The sequence below is a fragment of the Antechinus flavipes genome, chromosome 4 (assembly GCF_016432865.1).
Source record: "Antechinus flavipes isolate AdamAnt ecotype Samford, QLD, Australia chromosome 4, AdamAnt_v2, whole genome shotgun sequence".
NCBI lineage: Eukaryota > Metazoa > Chordata > Mammalia > Dasyuromorphia > Dasyuridae > Antechinus > Antechinus flavipes.
In genome coordinates this window covers 204,449,836-204,467,942 of record NC_067401.1, presented here as the reverse complement: position 1 = coordinate 204,467,942, position 18,107 = coordinate 204,449,836, and the positions used below count along the sequence as shown (strand labels likewise).

General features: G+C 43.3%; 1 protein-coding gene across 9 annotated transcripts in view; it reads right to left on the bottom strand.

The window, feature by feature from the left end:
- Positions 1 to 18,107, bottom strand: part of LOC127561739 (H-2 class II histocompatibility antigen, E-S beta chain-like) — a 248,000-nt gene that overhangs the window by 81,485 nt on the left and 148,408 nt on the right. For 2 of the 9 annotated variants that reach the window (XR_007953524.1, XR_007953523.1), the window contains exon 6: positions 9,766 to 10,152. The exons of 3 other annotated variants lie outside the window; for them this stretch is intronic. Coding sequence is in view for 3 of the 6 variants with exons in the window: in XM_051996954.1 (XP_051852914.1) it covers positions 10,139 to 10,152; positions 10,309 to 10,332; positions 10,723 to 10,833; positions 11,310 to 11,591; positions 12,652 to 12,921 (701 nt within the window). In the remaining 3 variants the exon portion in view is untranslated. Of the gene's footprint in view, positions 1 to 9,464; positions 10,153 to 10,308; positions 10,333 to 10,722; positions 10,834 to 11,309; positions 11,592 to 12,651; positions 12,922 to 18,107 lie in introns of those variants that run through there. 4 more of the 9 variants (XM_051996954.1, XM_051996953.1, XR_007953522.1 and 1 more) reach the window with 4 other exon arrangements.

Below are 18,107 nucleotides of genomic sequence, written 5' to 3'. Positions count from 1 at the left end.
TACTAATATGGGAATAAAATTTGTGTATCATGTCCTGGTGGCACAAACATATTTAACTTATTGGGTATGAAAAGCATTTGACTAATATATATAGGCCTTTCCCAGTCCATCCTACAACAGACCCTGACAAAAGAGGGAGAATATTTTCTTCCCCTATTCTGAGTTATTTTTAAACACCCTCAGAAAAGGGATTGTTAAGAAAATATACTGGTAGAGAGAGTTTACACATACCTCGTGTAGAATGTTGGGTTAATCTCTATATCAGGTAAATGAGACTTGTGAAGGAAGGATTCTGTGAATACCTGTTATTCTCATGGGATTCTCTCTCACAATCGCATTTGGGTGATAATGTAGCCTCTATTAAAAGTGATGATGCAGAACTAGTTATTTACAGAATCATCAGGGAAGATATAAGGACACCTCCCAAAAATGAGGGCTCTGCTCTTCATGCTCTCTCACTCGCTCTCTGGTTCTGTTAGATTTGCTTTCCTCTAGGCTTTGAGCAATTCATCTTCAACTAACCAGCATGAAACAGCTGGATTGAGAAAGGTCTGACTCAATCCACTGGATCGTCACTCAGCTCAAGCTCCTCCAAGTGGAAACCTGTAAGATGACCCAACTTAATACCAGTTCTCAGCAGGAAGTAGTTTCAGAAGATGAGATCATTGCCCCATTTCCAACGAACTTTGGGCCTCATTGGTTGGGAATGAATTGAAACTGGTCGGTGAATGAATCCCAAACTACCCAGTGTCTGAGTGGGTTCCCGGGAGATATTTAAAATTAATTGGTGGATTAATTGGTTTTCCATATGATTTGGAAAAGCATTCAACCTAAGTGATATTATTTTACTGGTAATAATTTTTTTTATATTTTAAAATTACATATTATTGTTTATGTTATTTTTAGACTTCTATCTTGTATAAAAAATGCTGGCAACTTGAAAAACAATACCTAGAAAATTATGTAATTGTATCTTTAGATAATTACTTCTTTAAAAAACTGTACTCTGTTAGATTAGGAATTGAAAGAATGTGGTTACAATGTTTAAAACTTCATTTAATAGGATATATTTTGATTTAATATGAATAATAATAATAATAATAACAATAACTTAACTGTGGCAAACAATAGACCTTGTAAATTCTCCTTATGTACTTAGTTATGTGAAAACTTTCTAAGTTCCTTGGGACCTTCTATTTGAGCAAGTCATGCAGTTATCAGTCTTGCTGCTTAGTTGAGAAGTTTTAAAGTAATGGAATGATTTAATGAGAAATTAGAACCTCTCAAAGCTGAATAAGGGAACTTACAAGCATGTTTTATAACCAAATATTTTGTTGGATAGATTATTTTCTCACTGATTATGAAAATTATAGAATTTTACCTGGAATAATATGTAATAAAACTATACTTTGAAGCCCACTTAAGACTTAATGTGTTATACCTTAGTATATGGATATCTGTAGCCTTCAAGCTTACAATGTGGCCAGAATTTTTCTGGACTTTAAATAAACTCGAATGCAATCACAGTATGTGGGTAACTTAAAAGTGTCATTTTTTCTTATTTTTTTTTTATTCTTAATATCTGCTCCAGGATGGATTTCAACTAGAAAGATAGTATAAAGTAAGATATTGCATGTGCTAATTTTTAATTGTTATAGGATATTAATAACTGTACCTAGCCCTAATCTGTGATTAGTGAGACCTAGAATTTGAGTTCACATATCTTGGGATTGTTTTTTGATATTACGCTGAGTTTTGGCTTTAGGTGTAACTGTCTCAATTGTCTTTAAATCAGCAAGCCAACATTCAAGGAAAATGGCATATACTAGTCAAAAGGAATGCAATCTGAGAACTGCTATATGTGGGTATCTGTTCCTAGAAAAGGTAAAACAACCTTACAAAGATAACAGTAGGATTCCCTTGAGTTAGTTTCCTCATTATTCTACTTTCTCCTTGAAAAGAAAATTTCTCACTGCTTAATTGTGAGCCTGGCTAAGATAACCTATGAATAATGTGGGACTTTGCTGAATAACTATTTTTAAAAAGTTAACTTCAGCTCTTACCCAGAATCAGAGCTAAAGAAACTGTATTCTGTTACAATTGTGTCAAGTTAGCCAGTACCCTTGATGAGACAGTCTTGGTATTATTATAATCATGTCCCTACTTCTTTCTTTCACAGCAAATGTCTGTAATCACTGCAGATAAAATGAAAAAAGTTTGTTGTTTTATTTATATGTATATATACACATATATGTGTGTGTGTATAATGAATTGTTTTCTTGCAATACTCAGATATCTCTCACTTACTATAAAAAGATGCAAATATGAAAGTCCTTAATTCTTTTTTAATTTTACCATTTTAAATTTGTGATTATTTCTTTCAAGTTCCTATCCTATATATAACTAGATAAGTAAGTTCTTAGACTTGCTCTCCATCTCCTTAATATTGTACGTTCATGTATCATATAAGATCTGTACAGTAGCACCTCTTTTGTAGATGACATGATGATATATACATATGTATATGTATATTGGGGCAAGGATGAAGATGTGATTTGATAAAGATATAAAAGTTTTAAGTTTTCAGTTTGATACATGACTCTTCTCAGAAAGAAATAGGATGTATGTATATCATTGGCAATGATAAAAATACAAGTAAACATAAAATGTCTAGATGATATATTTTTAAATTTTTTCTTTTGATCCTGAAAGTAATAAAGAATAAGATTGAAAAATTAGAGTTAAAGCACTAATCATGCTTTGGGTTAAATCAAATGGAAAAATTAAAAACTGCAAAATCTCCATGAACTCAAGCAAAGCAAAATGTACTATTTACAAAGTAATACTGTGGAAGCGTAACACCCCAACAACATTAGGGTCCTTCAGTCAACATCATGGTATGATGACAAAATCCTCAATGTCTCCAATTTAAGGGGCAAAGATTTATTATACTGCTAACAGCGGATTAAGTTCCAAAAGAATTTAGCAAAGAACCAGGAGCAAGAAGATAATTTTATAGGAAAAAGATAGAAAGATCAGGGGCTTCATACTATTGATATACTAATTTTATGGTTTAGAAGTAGAATTGAGGAGTGGTCTGAGAGGTGGAGTTGAGGAATATCATATTCTATGGCTTAGAAGTAGAGTTGCACTCCATTATTGAATTCTATGGCTTAGATTTTCTCAGAAATTTGTTATTACTGACCAATAAACTGTTATCTGACAGCCAGCATGTTTATGGCACCAAGACTGGACAGCTTTAGGATTATTGTTACTTCTCCCCTAGCAGGTGCACCACATCCATAGCAATGTATGGGATGACTAAGCTGTAAATGACTTTACAGTAATATAGTAATAAATTATCCATGACTACTCTGAAAAGCTTACAAAGCAAAATCCTATCCATATCCAGAAAAGGAACTGATTTGTGTCTGAACTCAGATTGAAGCATTGTCTCTTTCTCTTTCTATCTCTCTTTTTTTAAAACTTAATTTTTCTTGAGGGTTTTTATTTTCATTAGGATGGAAGATCTGTTTTATTTCACAACTTGACTTTTATAGAAATGTTTTGCATAACTTTACAGGTGGTTTCTTAGTTGTGGGTAGAGATAAGGGAGAGAACCTAAAACCTAAAATTTTTAAAAACAAATGCAAATGTTTTTCTTTTTTAACTGTAACTGGGGAAAATATTAAATAAATAAATAGATGAATTTTCTCATTGCAAAAGAATTGTTTTCTTTTTTTTCCCCTCAGATATATAGATTTTACTTATATTTTAGAACTAAATTCTCAAAGCTTGTTAGGGATTTTATATATAAAATTTTGCTAATAATAAATGATTTTCTACATTTTTTTTCCTGAGGCAATTTGGATTAAGTGACTTCTTCAGGTCACACAGCCAGGAAGTGTTAAGTGTTTGAGGCCACATTTGAACTCAGGTCCTCCTGACTTCAGGGCTGATATGCTATCCACTATACCAACTAGATGCCCCTTTTCTAACTATTTTGAAGTAATTCTCTGATAATATTAAGAGACAGGGGAGGGGAAGGAAGGAGAAGCTTCATTTTACATGTCAGGACTTCAAAGATCTTTTTAAAAATTCTTCCTTCAACCTGTGACACTATTTACATCAAGTACAATGTTCAGGTATAGGTAAAAAAAAAAAAGTGGAAAGTAAAAACTGAAATTTTCTGAACTTTCAGGTAAATTATAGGTTTCTAATTTGATATTCTTCTTATAGTTCTGTTGTTAAAAAGATTAGTTCTATAAGATTTGAACTGATTTTCATCATATGAATTAGTTAATAGAAAATCAAATTATCAAATTATTAAATTATATTAGGTCATATCACTAGCGGGTTTTAGGACATTATAGGGAATTTTTGCAGATGACTTGGAATAAAAAAAAATCTACTAGAAGGAGCCCTGTCTAGATATACCCTGGAATAAGGCCTATTCTAGGATTTCCAAGGAAAAATGTTCCGAGATCATATGGCTACATGGAGCAGCTATGACCCAAGACCTGATTCAATGGATTTTTGGAATGGGTTATGAGGAGCAATCTGGAATGAGAAGATCTTATTGGATTTGATATTGGGGCCCATTAATGTTTCCTGGTGCTTGTGCTTCCTTGATTGTATGATTCTTTGATTTTTGAAGTACTGCAGACTTCTCTATAATCAAAACAAGGAAAACATTGATGGAAACCTTTTTTTGTTGGTGTTAGGCAGTTCCTCCTGAATATTTGGCTTACTCCTGAAACCTTTTCCTGTTAGCTTAACCCAGCATTTAAAAAAAAAGAGAGAGAAAAGAAAAGAAAAACTCTTGAAATGATAGCATCAAGGGATGACTTTTGACATTCCCAAGATAAGAAACCAAATGAGAGGAAGGGGATACATCTCTAAAAACTCCAAAAAAAATTTATTTGTGGATGGATTTCCCTAACACTTAGTCTTAGTGATATACAAATTCTTCCTATCAATTAATTCACTGTGACTTCTTCAAAGTTTTATAAGGACTTTGCAAACCCAGTGTTTAATCTTAACTTGACTTAGTTTACCTACTGAATGTTTAATTGGGTATGTTTCCTTAGTGAATATATGAAATTATGTCTTGTTTAATTAAATTTATTGAACTTTTATGACATTTAAGGAAACGTGGGATTATGAATGTCTTTAAAAAAAAAAAAACTTTATAGCCTAAAAGAATATATGAGATTGCAATATGTAAAAGAATTTATTTCTCCCTCTGACATAATTTTTTATATAAAGGCTTATCAGAAACTACAATCTTTGTTCAGGATTTGATTTTGTTTTTTAGCTCTGAACCTTTACTTGAGCATAGTAAAACATAGTGTTTAAACCTCTATGATTTCTGATTTAGGGTAGATTTATTTCAGCAGCAGTAACCACAAATACAAGTTGAAAGAGGAGGTATTTCTCTGATAACCATTGGGTTTCAGCAGGTTGCCAAAGAGGTCCTGGACATAAAAGAGTTTAGGAACCTGTTGCATATAGACTACCAGTGGCTGGATTTCTCACCACTTCAAACTCAGCTTGTCCCCCAGTGGGCTTCTCATCTTTCTCCTCAAACCTTTTCTTCCTTGTCGGGTAATATCCCTGCCTCATCTCTCCCCATTCTCTACTCCGCTATCAAACTGATCTTCCTAAAGCAATTAATAACTCCAGCGGCTCCCTATTATCTTTAGGATCAAATATAAAATACTTTGACTCGTAAATCCCTTCACAAACTGGCTTCTTCCTATTTTTCCAGTATTCTTATACCTGACTGCCCTTCAGATGCTTTCATCCATAACACTCCATGGAAAATAGAGTGCCTGGAGCACATTCTTCTTCTAGCTCCCCCGACTTCCTTCTAGTCTCAGCTCAAGTCCTTCCTTCTGCAAGAAGCCCTTCAAAGCCATCCTGCTTAGTTCCTGACCACTGAGGTTGTCTCCAATTCACCCTGTGTTGGTCCATAGCCTTTTGCATGTTGTCTCCTCTCTTACACCAGGAGCTTGAGAGAGTATTTTGATTTTCTTTGTATTCCCCTGGGTGACAGAGTGCTTAGCTCACATTAATCTCTTAAATTATTTTTGGATATTACAACATAACTTGATTTCACTGCCATGGTCAAAGTCATCCCCATTCACTCAGAATCTCTTCTGGAAATCCGGTTATTATCTTTGATTCTTTCTCTCCCGTGTCCAGCCCTTGGTGCTGCTAAATGAATCTCCTGGGCTTCTCCCTTATTTGTTCTCTTTTCTGTATTCCTAATTTTCTCTACTACAGGAGAGATCTCTATTAATATCCCCTTGGAGGAGATTCTGAAGCAAAGAGACCCCTCAGCAGCCTCTCCCTGCCTCAAAGTCTCTCTCAAATCTAGATCATTCTCATATCAGATGTTCCTTCTAAAGAGCAGATATGAGCAAGTTACTCTCTTATTCAATAATCTGCAGTAGCTCCCTATTACCCACAGAAACAAAAATAAAATCTTGTTTGACTTTTAGACTGTGGACTCCTTTAAAGGAAGTGCTGACTTGTGCCTTTCTTCGTATGCCAGAACTTCACATCTCACCTGGCACACAGCAGGCACTTAATCAATGTTCTCTCATCTGACTTTACTAATCTTAAAGGGCCTCATCTTGTTCTATAAAATAAAGGGTTTAGACCAAACAGCCAGGTCCAGATCGATAATCAATTATCAAAGATCAAAACTCATTGCTAGGAAATGTATCAAAAGAAATTACTGCTTTCTCATCAAAGAATATGCCAGAGGGACAGTGCTAGGGAACTTAGCAACAAGAACGCTAGGGAACAGAATAACAAGAGTCTGCGTTAATCTGGAGACCCTTCATCGTGTACCTTGCACACAAGGGCCCATTTGCATAGGCAACAAGTCTGTGCAAAGACAAGTCTTGTGCTCTCTGACTCTTGTGGTCTTTGGCTGGTTGGATCTTAGTCAGCTCATGCTCGGGAAGGGATGTTGAGACTTCGGGGGTGAGTTCTGCCTCACTGGCTGCAGGTCCGGGGCACACACCCTGTAGACAGTCCAGGACAGGCATCGAGCATGCACCAGATCGAGATCGCCCCCACTGCCTCAGGAGTTGGGCTCCTGGAAACACAAGCTAAACACGTACTTGTTGCTGGGGCACGTTGGCAGGGCAGATGAGAGAGACATAAGTACAGGACAGCAGGGGGAGAGAGAGGAAGCAGGGGGAGAGACAAGATGATGTAACCAAGCAATAAAGCTTCTCTAACTGCATAAGGGTGTCAGAACTGCTCTGTCATATCCGGAGACACCCGAAGGTCATAGAGGCAACGATAATTGTGGATAAGTGCTCAGACACCAGTTGGTATCAGCAGATCTGCACTAGCTGAGGACCCCAACAGGACAGGTCCCTGGCAAATGGACAGGTCACACAAGAAGCTAAAGGGAATTCTCTTGGCATTCACCTGCTCCCGTCAATCATTCAGGTCCTTGCTTCCAAGAGTGACTTGTTTCACTGCCTTTACCCCACATCCCCAAATTCCTAAGATATTTGTTTAAACAATGATGATTTCACACGTGAGATTCCCATCACCCAAATAAAAGAATGTTCTAGGAATTCCAAGTGTTCCTTAGTGGACATATGAAAGACAAACATTCCAATAGATCAGACTCTATGGGAACCTGAAAGTTGAAACATCGCTAAGATATGACATTGTCTCTGTATAAGAAGGAAAAGCAGCTGAACAACCTTGGGTGCCTCGTGCCCTACCAGCCCTTTAAGGAGCTGCCACTCTCCCCACATCTCCCCAGCTCCCAGTTACTGCTCTGACACTGAGAGGCTTCTGCACTCTCCAAAGAGGGAGAAAACTCCAACTTGGATACAAGGAAGAGGAGGCCCAGCAGGCCCATTTCCACCTCTTCTGACACTTCTGCTCATAGTCATGAATGACCTCCCAAAAATGTCATTAGGAAAAATAAGTTCTGGGCAGCCCCATCCCCTGCATGGAAACGAATTGGTCACAAAAAGCATTCATTTAGAAAGCATTTCCTGCTACATATTATGGACTCATGGTCTGGTGATTTTAAAATATATATATAACTTCCTTCTACTTACCCCAAATATCACAAAGTTAGGGAGATTCTGGATAAGGCTCAGTTACTGTCACTGATAACAAGCTTAACAAACTTCTGCCAAAGGTCCACAAAATGATTAGAAGTAGATTTCATAACTACGTCCAAGGTGTGTGTTTGTGGGGAGATTATTAATAAGAACTATAGGAAACCCAAAAGAAAAACCAATTTTGATTACCCCAAATTGAGAAGCCTTGCTTGATAATACGAACAGCTGGAAATGTTGCTGGAGAAAAAATATCTTTGCATCAAATGTCTCTGACAAACATCTTTTATCCAACATGTAGAAAATGAACAGAAATCTACAGAACCAAGAGCTTTTGCCAGTAAGGACATGGTCAAAGGAAATAAGTAGATCTCAATTTGCTCCAAATCCCTAATAATGAGAAATCAAAATAAAAACAACGCTGAAGTTTCTTATCTTCCCCAAGAAACCATCCAAGTTGATAACACATGAAAATGGTTGACATGGGAAGGACAATACAAAGACAGGTTGATGGCCTATCTGTGGATCTGTGAACTAGTATAGCAACTGTGGAGAAAATTGTTGTCCTTCAACTCTTGAAGAGAACCAAAAGGAAATCACTGTATTAGAGTCAAGTCACAGTGTGTCTGATTGTGGCTGATTCACCAATACAAGCTCAGAATGCTCTACCATAGATCGGCACAAATATGAACATCTGGATGGATTCTCTTAACTCCACATCTCACATTTCTTCTGAGCTACTTTACTTCTGCTCATAAAGCACAACACCTGGGATGAGGGCACTCCATGCTGGGTGATACTGTGCCAGTGCCTCCCAATATCCTGCAATCACCTCTAAAGTTATTAAGAGACTCCTTGAGAGCCCTTGTACTATTTCTCTGATCACCAGGTGAGCCCTTGCCCTATGTGAGTTCTCCAGAAAAGTCTTTTTGGCAAGCACACACTGGGCACTGGAACAATGTGGCCAATAGAGTTTACAGCAGCCGTGTCTGAATGCTTGGCAAGTTAGTGTGGGAAAGGGCCTCGGTGTCTGGTACCTTTTCCTGCCAGGTGATCTTCAGGATCTTCCTAAGACAATTCACATGGAAGCAATTCAGTTTTTGGTGTGGTGCTGACATTGTAAGCAGAAGCAGGAAAGAAACATACCTGAGACTAAAAAACTGAGGGATGAGGGAAAATGATGAAAAGAAAAAATAAACATTTCAGGGAAGAAGTGGGAACACTACGGGTCTCTATTACACATATACATTTAGATATATGGGATGTATGTGATGGTTATTGTGGAGGTCGAGTAAAAATTTTGCTATAAGGGAAAGCTAAAGGGGGTAAGGTATATGAATATAACATAAACACAAAAGGTATTACTAAAACTTTAATTTGTTAAAAGTTTAATGGAGATATACATGAGAGGGAACCAGAAGCTACAGCAGATTGTAAAAAAAGAATGGAGCAGAAGTGATAGAAGAAAAGTCACCAAGAGAATCATCAGCAGAATGAGGGGGGCCATCACACAGGGGGCAGACACCATGAGGGAGTTGGTCTCCATTTAACGTCAAGAAACACAGAGGAAAACCAGAAGCATGCTGGGTAATTGGCTCTGCAGGAATCATGGAAGGAAATGGACAAGAGGCACCAGCTGAGCGTGGATGGCGATCTTCACCTCTGGAGGCATTTCTCCATTTGACAGATGCTACGAATCCCAAGTGCTGAAGCTTCCTCTCTCTGCTCCCCAACATTGTCTCTCTGTCACCAAGCACCAGCTGATTCTCAGCCTCCTAATTATGGGGTGAAGACTCAAGGGACAAAAATGATAAAACCCTGGTACAGAAAGAGAGGAGGGTAAAGAGGGTCTCTGAGGCTGTTGGGGAAATTCCCCAAAGAGTTCAGAAGAGTTGAAGGTGCAGGGAAGGAGCTATTCCAGGGAAGAGGTCGGGGAGGGGGGGGAGAGGGGCGCTATCCTCCTGGAGATCTGGCACAAGCAGGGGCCTCCAAACATGAGAATACTGAGAGGGGAAGTGACAGAGGGGAGGGGATCAGCTCAGGAGCCCTGCAGAGAACAGAGAACAGTAGCATTAGAGTCCCCATGTGGGTCTGAGCCCCCAGCAGAACTACTTGTTCCTTCTAAAGGGCCCCTGTCTCATCTTAGCTTCAGGCCCCCCTGGGCACCCACTGTAGCTATGAGAACCTGGTAGGAGAATCTTACCTGCTGGTTGTGAGCCCCGATTTTCTGGGAAAGGAAAGGAGACAGACATAGATACTTGTAAATTTTAGAGTCACAGAAGCCAAGGGAACAGAGCACTGTGGGATAGGGGGCTCCTAACACTGACACATTTAATTGTTGCTTTATCCATCCCTCTACAACTGTGTGAGTGGAGGCTGGAACCTGAGACCCCTCCCAAGCCCATCTCTACTGATGAATACAGGATTCCATAAGACCCCTGAGCCCTGGGATCCAGCCCCTTCACTCCTTTCTACAAGGTTCTATAAGCTGGAGCCAGAGCCAGACCACCTCTCCCCCCTGACCCAGGGCAGATTTCTGCCACAATCCAGGATCCTCTCTGCCCTGCAGGAGACTAGGGAGGGCAGGGGGTTCAGAGCTTCCCCCAGAGCCTCTCACCTTTCTGGCTCCTCTTGTGGACAATGAGGCCGACCCCCAAGAAGATCAGCCCCAGCACGAGGCCCCCGACCCCACTCAGCATCTTACTCTGGGCAGACTCAGACTGGGCTCCTGGGTAGAGGAGACACCAAGGGTCAAATCTTCCCCCATGAGCCAGCCCCATGTGGGGAGCAGAGGGGTCTGAGGGGAGCCTGAGAAGCTAAATCCTGTCTAAGGAAGGCAGGGATGGAGGAGCAAAGGGCCTTCGGGACTCAGGAAGTGAAAGCTCAGGGGACACTAACATCCATCCATCTTCTCCCCTACCCCAGAGCAAAGGGGTCTCTGGGTGGATCACAGGGTCCCAGAGGGAGACAAGCTCCAGGGCTGGGGCCAGAGGAAGCCTGACAAGCTCCCAGTATCCACAGCTCTCACTTCTGCACTGCCATTGGGGGCTGTGCTGGGCAAAGGGGAGAGGTAGCAGCACATGGGACTTGTATTAGCCCAGGGCAGAAGAAAAGGGGGCACAGGACACACACTGAGGGGATCCCAGAACTAGCTCCACGCCCTGAGCAACGTGAGCACTGGAGGGTGAGGGAGCTCTGTCTCACTCCAGGCCAAGAGGACGGGTCCCTGAAGGCTGGAGTGCTCCACGTGGCAGGTGTAGACATCTCCGCGCCGGGGGGTCATCTCCAGCATCACCAGGGTCTGGTAGGTCCAGTCTCCATTGCCCATCAGGCCCGTGGACACCACCCCGGCCGTCTCCTCCCGTCCGTTCAGGAACCACCGGACCTCGATGTCCCCGGGATAGAAACCGCTGACGGAGCAGACAAGCAGGTTGTGGTGTCCCGGGGGAGCCACCTTGGATGGATACACAGTCACCTGGGGCTGGACTGGAGGGAAGAAGGAAGCTCTTGGGGAGGAGCCAGAGCAGGGCTTCCTGGCCCCGCCCCCACCTCTGCTCCCTAAGCAGGCTCAGTCTCCCCTTCTCAGGGGCAGAAACGGTGCTGTCCGTCATGGAGAAATTCTGCATCGGGAGCCCGGGGGGACTCTGGGCCCAGGAGAAGCCTGAGCATCCTGGCCCAGGGGCCGGGAGCAGCAGGAACATGTCTGGTCCTGGGAGGGAGAAATGTCAGTGAGGAGGCTGCAGCTGTGGGGGTCTGTGTTACTAGAGAAAGCTGGGGGTGGGGGGAGAATATGGGAGAACCAAAGGGGACAGGGGGAGCCTCTGGGAGCTCAGTATTGGGGGCACAAAAGGAGCCCTTCTGTTCCTGCTGCTCCCTGACCCCTGGGCCTCGGGGCCTACATCTCACAGTGACCATGCTGAGGTCGGTCCGTCCCCTTTCAGGCCTGTCCGTCCCTCTGGGGCCCATTCGGGGATTTCTCACAGACACTGGAGGTTCCCGCTCTCCTTCTCGTGCTCATCTCATGGATGAGGGAACTGATGCAGGGGAGGGGAAGTGACTTGTGCAGGGTCACAGGGGAGGAGGCTGGGTCTGGACTAGGAAGGTGTCTCCCTGACCCAGTCCTGGCCCCTCTCCGGGGCTTCCCCTGCCGTCTCTGAGCCAGGTTAGTGCGGAATAAATGGGAGCTTTTTACTGGTGGAGGCCCGGGCCCGGAGCACTTTGTCCCCATTAGAATGGAGGAGGAAAAACTGCCCCAAGAAGGTTTCTAGCGGCCCCTCTCCCTGCTCTCTGTCCCTGTCCTCAGTTTCCCCCCAGTCATTCTCCCCTTTCTTCTCTCTCCATCCCGACCCTTCCCCCATTCTTCTTCCTTCCTCTTCCTCCTCCTGTGTCCCTGCTCTCCCCCAGTCTCTCCCCTGCTCTTGGGGTCCGTCTCTGCACCTGCTCCTATGACCCCCTTTCTCTTCTTCTCCTGCCCCCTCCCACGACAACCTCCTCCCTCTCTCCCTTCCCAGCTCTGTCCCCGTCCCCTCCCCGGGCGCGCACTCACCGCTCCTGCGCACTAAGAAGGGCTCAGAAATCTCATAGCAGACCCTGCAAAACCAGTCCACCGCGGTCCTTGCACTCTCCATGTAATCCTTCTGGCTGTTCCAATACTCAGCAAGGCCCCGCCCCAGCTCCGTCACCGCCACGAACTCCCCCACGTTGCTGTCGAAGCGCGCGTACTCCTCCCGGTTGTAGATGACTCTCGCCACAAACCGCACGTGCTCCGTCCCATTCTCGAAGTGACACTCGGGCTTAAACTGCCACGTGAAGTGCTCTGTGGGGGCCCCCGGGCCGGTCAGCCGTGACGGACTCCGCCCCTTGCCCGCCCCCCTTTAACCAGAGACCGCAGCCTAGGCCTGATCCACAAGACCCCGCCCCACAGCCGCCGCCTCTTCCTGCGCGTACTCAGCTCCATCCCACCCCAGGCTCAGAGACCGCCAGCATCTTTCCCGAGGTCACACCGTATAGTGGAAATGAAGGGAGGACGAGATGCCGACCCTTCAGGTTCCAGCCCGGAACTGTCTGCGGCGTCTCAGCCACCCCAGCCTGGGGCCGATGCTCTCAGGGAGTTTCCCAGCAACCACCCGAGGCCTCTCTGATCCTCCCCCTCCTCCCCTCCGCAAAGACCCCCATTCCGCTGCCGGAGTCCTGGGGCTCACTGCCCGCTCTCCCCAAGAATCTCATCCCTTTTAGCCTCGAGGCTGAGAGGGCCCTGACGTCTGCTGTGACGGGATGTCTCCGAGCCAATTGTGGGACCGAGAGACCCGGCTCTCTCCCCTGCCTCCCCTCCCGGACACGATTTAAGTCCCCCTCCTCCTCCTGGAAAGTAAGCGCCCCTAGGGCAGGAAAGGACCCTGCTATGAGTAAGCTAGTCTTCGGTACAGCCCCTGCCACATAGAAGGCGCTTAAAAACAGATTCCTATTCTTTATCTGCTCTATAAATAACAAAATAGATCTTAGAGAGTTCAAGTCTGACCACTGAACTCACCTCCTCAAGAAGCTGCAATGGCTCCCTATGGCCTTGGAAGAATTTCAAAATCTCAGCCTTGACATCCAGAGACCTCCCAGTGTGACTCCAACCTCCCTCTCCAGCATCTCCTATTATTTCCTCTCACGCACAGTTTACCTGTCAGACAGACTGGCCCATTTGCTCTCCCCAGACTCAGCATCTCATTTCCCACCTCCACACGTGTGAACGGCTTCCATACCAGCCATGACCTCTGCCCCTCACCCCCACCTCATGGCTTCCTGTATATTTGACATTGTTTCTGTCTCTGGGCAGGGATGTACTTCCCCAAAGAGAGTCAGCCTTTCATCGAGCATTTATCAAGCACCTTCTGTGTGCTACTTTATATTTAGGTATAATATATAGAATATACATTGTATAAATATAAAGAATGGAACCTTGCCAGCTCTGGAGTGACAAGTGCACATAACAGTACAAACAGCATGAGTACAGATGGTAGAAGAGAAGGGGGGAGACACTGGCATTTGGGGGATCGGGAAAGCCTTCCCCCAGAAAGTGGAGCTTGGACTGGGGATCCCTGAGAGGGAGTGTGACAGGAAAGGGGGATGACAAAAGCCCAGAGATGGAGATGAGTGCAGAGTGTGAGGAAATGAGGTTCCGAGGAGATCCCAAAAGGTTGGGCTTCCAGACCCGCTTTGTGAGGATCTCAAAAGAATTTGATAGAGCACCAGCCCTGAAGTACCTTAGACACTTAAAACTTCCCAGCTGTGGGGCCCTGGGCAAGTCACTTAATCCCAATTGCCTCAGGAGAAAAAGAAGAATCTGCAGGCTGAGACCTATCTCCAAGTCAAGAGGCAAATTTATTCTATCTGTAATGCCAGTTAAGGTGGGCTAAGTTCCAAAAGGAGTTAGCAAAGAGCCTGGAGCAAGAAGATAAATTTATAGGAAAAGATAAGAGAGAGCAGGAGCATGTCCCTGAGATGCTCATGTTTTGGCTTGCAGGAGGATTTGAGGAGGGGTCTGGTGTGCATCTCATCATTGTCTCAAAAACTTTGTTATCTCTGACCCACAGGTTGACAGCCAGCAATGTTTGTAGAACTAAAACACCCCCAAGGCCAGGAGATCTCAGGGTTTCCTCTACATCTTCCCTAAAAGCTAGGGAAAGAAATATACAACAACATCACTCCCAAGGACCCGTGGCCATAGGATTCTCGCTACATTTCCCCTGAGGAACTGCACCCATCAGAAAGAGCCAGCCTGGGCATCTTGAAGAAAGCAGCAAGAAGAGAATGATCATATAACATAGGGTTGGAGTCAAGTTGTGAAGGAAGAAACAGGAAATTCTAATTGATCACAGAAGCAATAAATAGGGAGCCACTGCAGTCTATGAAGAGAGGATTTGCTCTTAAGGAAAAACACATTTCTAGTTCTGGAATGAAAAGATAGGAGGCAGGGAGAGTGATTAGAAGACCATTATCATAATCTGGGTGAGAGGATATGGGGGTCTGCTCTTATGGTGGCCATCTGAGCAGAAAGAATTGTCTGTAGGGGGAAATTATGAGAATTGTGAACCACACTGACTCCACCTTGTGACTCACTTCTGGAGCTAGCTCAGTTCCCTTTCTATTCCATTATGTATGGAGTCTAATATCTATTTTATAAGAAAATTGTATTCCATTGTGGGAAATGAAAGAAAGAAAACCTCATTTCATTTTTGCACAATGGCTGAAAGAATGCCCCCTACCCAGAGACCCTTGATTAAGGCCCTGGGTTCTGCTGATCAGAAACAGAGCAGATCCAGAGACTGAGGCAGACAGAGAGTTTTCTCACAATTGTACATCCCTACATGTATATGTAGACATATACCATATATGACTTATCTGAAAACTGGCCTCATCCTAATCAATCAGTTATTGTTTCCAGGTTCCTTTTGAAGAGGGGACCTTGAAACTCTGAAAATCCTTGAAGGAGAAAATCTCCTTCAACTCTGCCTCAGTGAGGGACCCTGCCCCGAGGGACAAACAGTTTCATCCTTGTTATCTGGGTGGGGTTGGCTCAGTCCTGAAACACATTGAATTCCATTCAAATTCTAGCTCAAGCAGAAACCCAGTGAGGAGCCAACTTGGGACTCCACCCACGGGCCCCCTTCAGCTAAATCCCTCATTATAAAAAGAGCCAAACTAAAACCCTCTCTTTGCAGAGGTTCCAAACATGCCAGCTATGCTACACCATGCTATGCCAAGAAACCTCTATCCACTGGAATACTCTTTCCAGTGCCATCCTCTCTTTATCCTCACCTATTTCCTAATCAGACTTTATGCCTCTCTGTCAGGATTTCTAACCTTACTTCCCAATCCCATAATAAACCTCTTTTATCAATGTAGGTTTTCAGGTCTGTAAATTCTTTTACAGAGAACCTCCACGCTGCCAGAAGGGTTTCCCAAAACTCCCTTCCCTTGCATCGAATCCCAAGGGGTTTCAGGGAAGCCAAACCTCTCCATTTGGTTCCCTGAACCCCGAACCTGCCACAAGACCTTATCATTTAACTCCCTGACCACCAGAAATCCTAATTTCATTTTGGTTCTCTAAAGGTAAACCTCATCATTTTGGTTGTTAGCAGACACTTGTGGGGAAGGGAGCACCTTTTGTTCCAATGTCAGGGAATTGCACCAGTTTGCTCTCCCCCTTGCAACTTCAAAAGTTGCTAATCTTTCCTCCAATTATAATTCAAGTTGCCTAATGTTGTATTGTTTCTTTTTTAATGAATTAAAATTCATTGGGCTTACTTGATAAACAATTTTTAATATATTGGAGTCCAGCCCTAAGCTGAGGAGATTAGTCCTGATTTATTGAGTCATTGGCAGACATTATTTAATAAATCCATAAGCTCAGAAATTCAAATATTTGTTTCCTCGGTCATTTTGTTGTGGGGAACCCTGATACTGTCTTTGTCTCTGACTTTGGGGAATGCTTGAGAAACTCATTGAATCCTCAGAGAAGCTCTCCCCTGGGAAAGACCCGCCCTATGGAATCAAGAAGTGGTTTCATTCTGTTATCTGGGTGGGACTAACTGAGTTCAGGACCACTCCTACTTAGCGTGAGCTAGAGATCCAGATTTCTATCCAACTCAATTTAGCTGAAAATTGGCTCCACCACTCCCAGTAAACTGTCCCATTCTACTGGAAATCTAGTCCTGGGGGCAGTAATCTCATTCAATTGACATTTCTATTCAATTTGAAGATTTCAGTCTGATTTCAACTCAAACTGCAGCCAGCCCCTAGCTAAAGTTTCAAATTATAAAAAGGTGCAACTCAGGGCCCTTCTTTGCAGAAGACCTAAAAGCAGGAATCATGACAGGCCAAGGGACCTCCCTTGGCATGGCTGCCTTCAAGGACCCACTGAGAAGACATTTAGAAATTAGGGTTTCTGGTGATCAGGGAGTTAAATGATAAGGTCTAGTGGCAGGTTTGGGGTTCAGGGAACCAAGTGGAGAGAGAGACCAGAGGGGGTTCCCGCGACTCTGCCCTACACCAAACCTCATCAATTTCATCTTTCATGTGCCACATGCAAGGGATGCTATGGCAGGGACACTGTGCGGGGAGGCAGAATAAGGAATTGAAGAGAAAATCAAAGTCATGGACCTTGAGTCTAGAAGAACTGTATTCTGCTCATTAGGAATGGGAAAGTTTGACAGCATTTTCACTCTTTAATGTAGTTTGCTTGAATTTTGTTTTCTTTATCATTTTTTTCCCTTTTTGATCTGATTTTTCTTGTGCAGCAAGATAATTATATACATATGTATAGATATATTGGATTTAACATATATTTTAACATATATATGTTAAACATACATTGGATTATCTATCATCTAGAGGAAGGGAGGAAGAGGGGAAAATTTGGAACCCAAGGTTTTGCAAGGGTCAATGTTGAAAAATCATCCATCTTTTGGAAATAAAAAAGCTTTAATAAAATAAAATAAAAAAAAGGAAGAGGAAAGTTTGGGGAAAGTGTGCATTTGGGGGGGAAACAGTGATTTCTGTTTTAAATGTGTGTTTAAGGGAGCTTAGAGACATCCAGATTGAAAGAACCAGGAGGCAGCAGGATGTGCTGGACAAAGACTTAGGCAGGAAACAGAGATCTAGGAGTCACTAAGCAGAGATGGGAATTAACTCTGTGAATGCTGATGGAGTCACAGAGAGGAGACAAGAGGGTTTTAGGACAAAGCCCCATTTGAGGATATGATGTGGATGAAGAAACTTCGGAGGGGAATGAGAAAGAGTGAACGACAGATGAGAGAACCAGGAGAGAGCAGAGCCCCAAAATCCCAGAGAGGAGAGAATCCCCAGGAACTGATTCAGTGTCAAATTCAGTGAAAAGTTCATGGAGGATGAAGCCTAAGGAAAAGATCATCCACTTTGGCCATTAAGAGACACATCTGGGGTCACTTGGGAGAGAGCAGTGAGGTGGGGAGTCAGACTGAGGAGTGAGGGAAA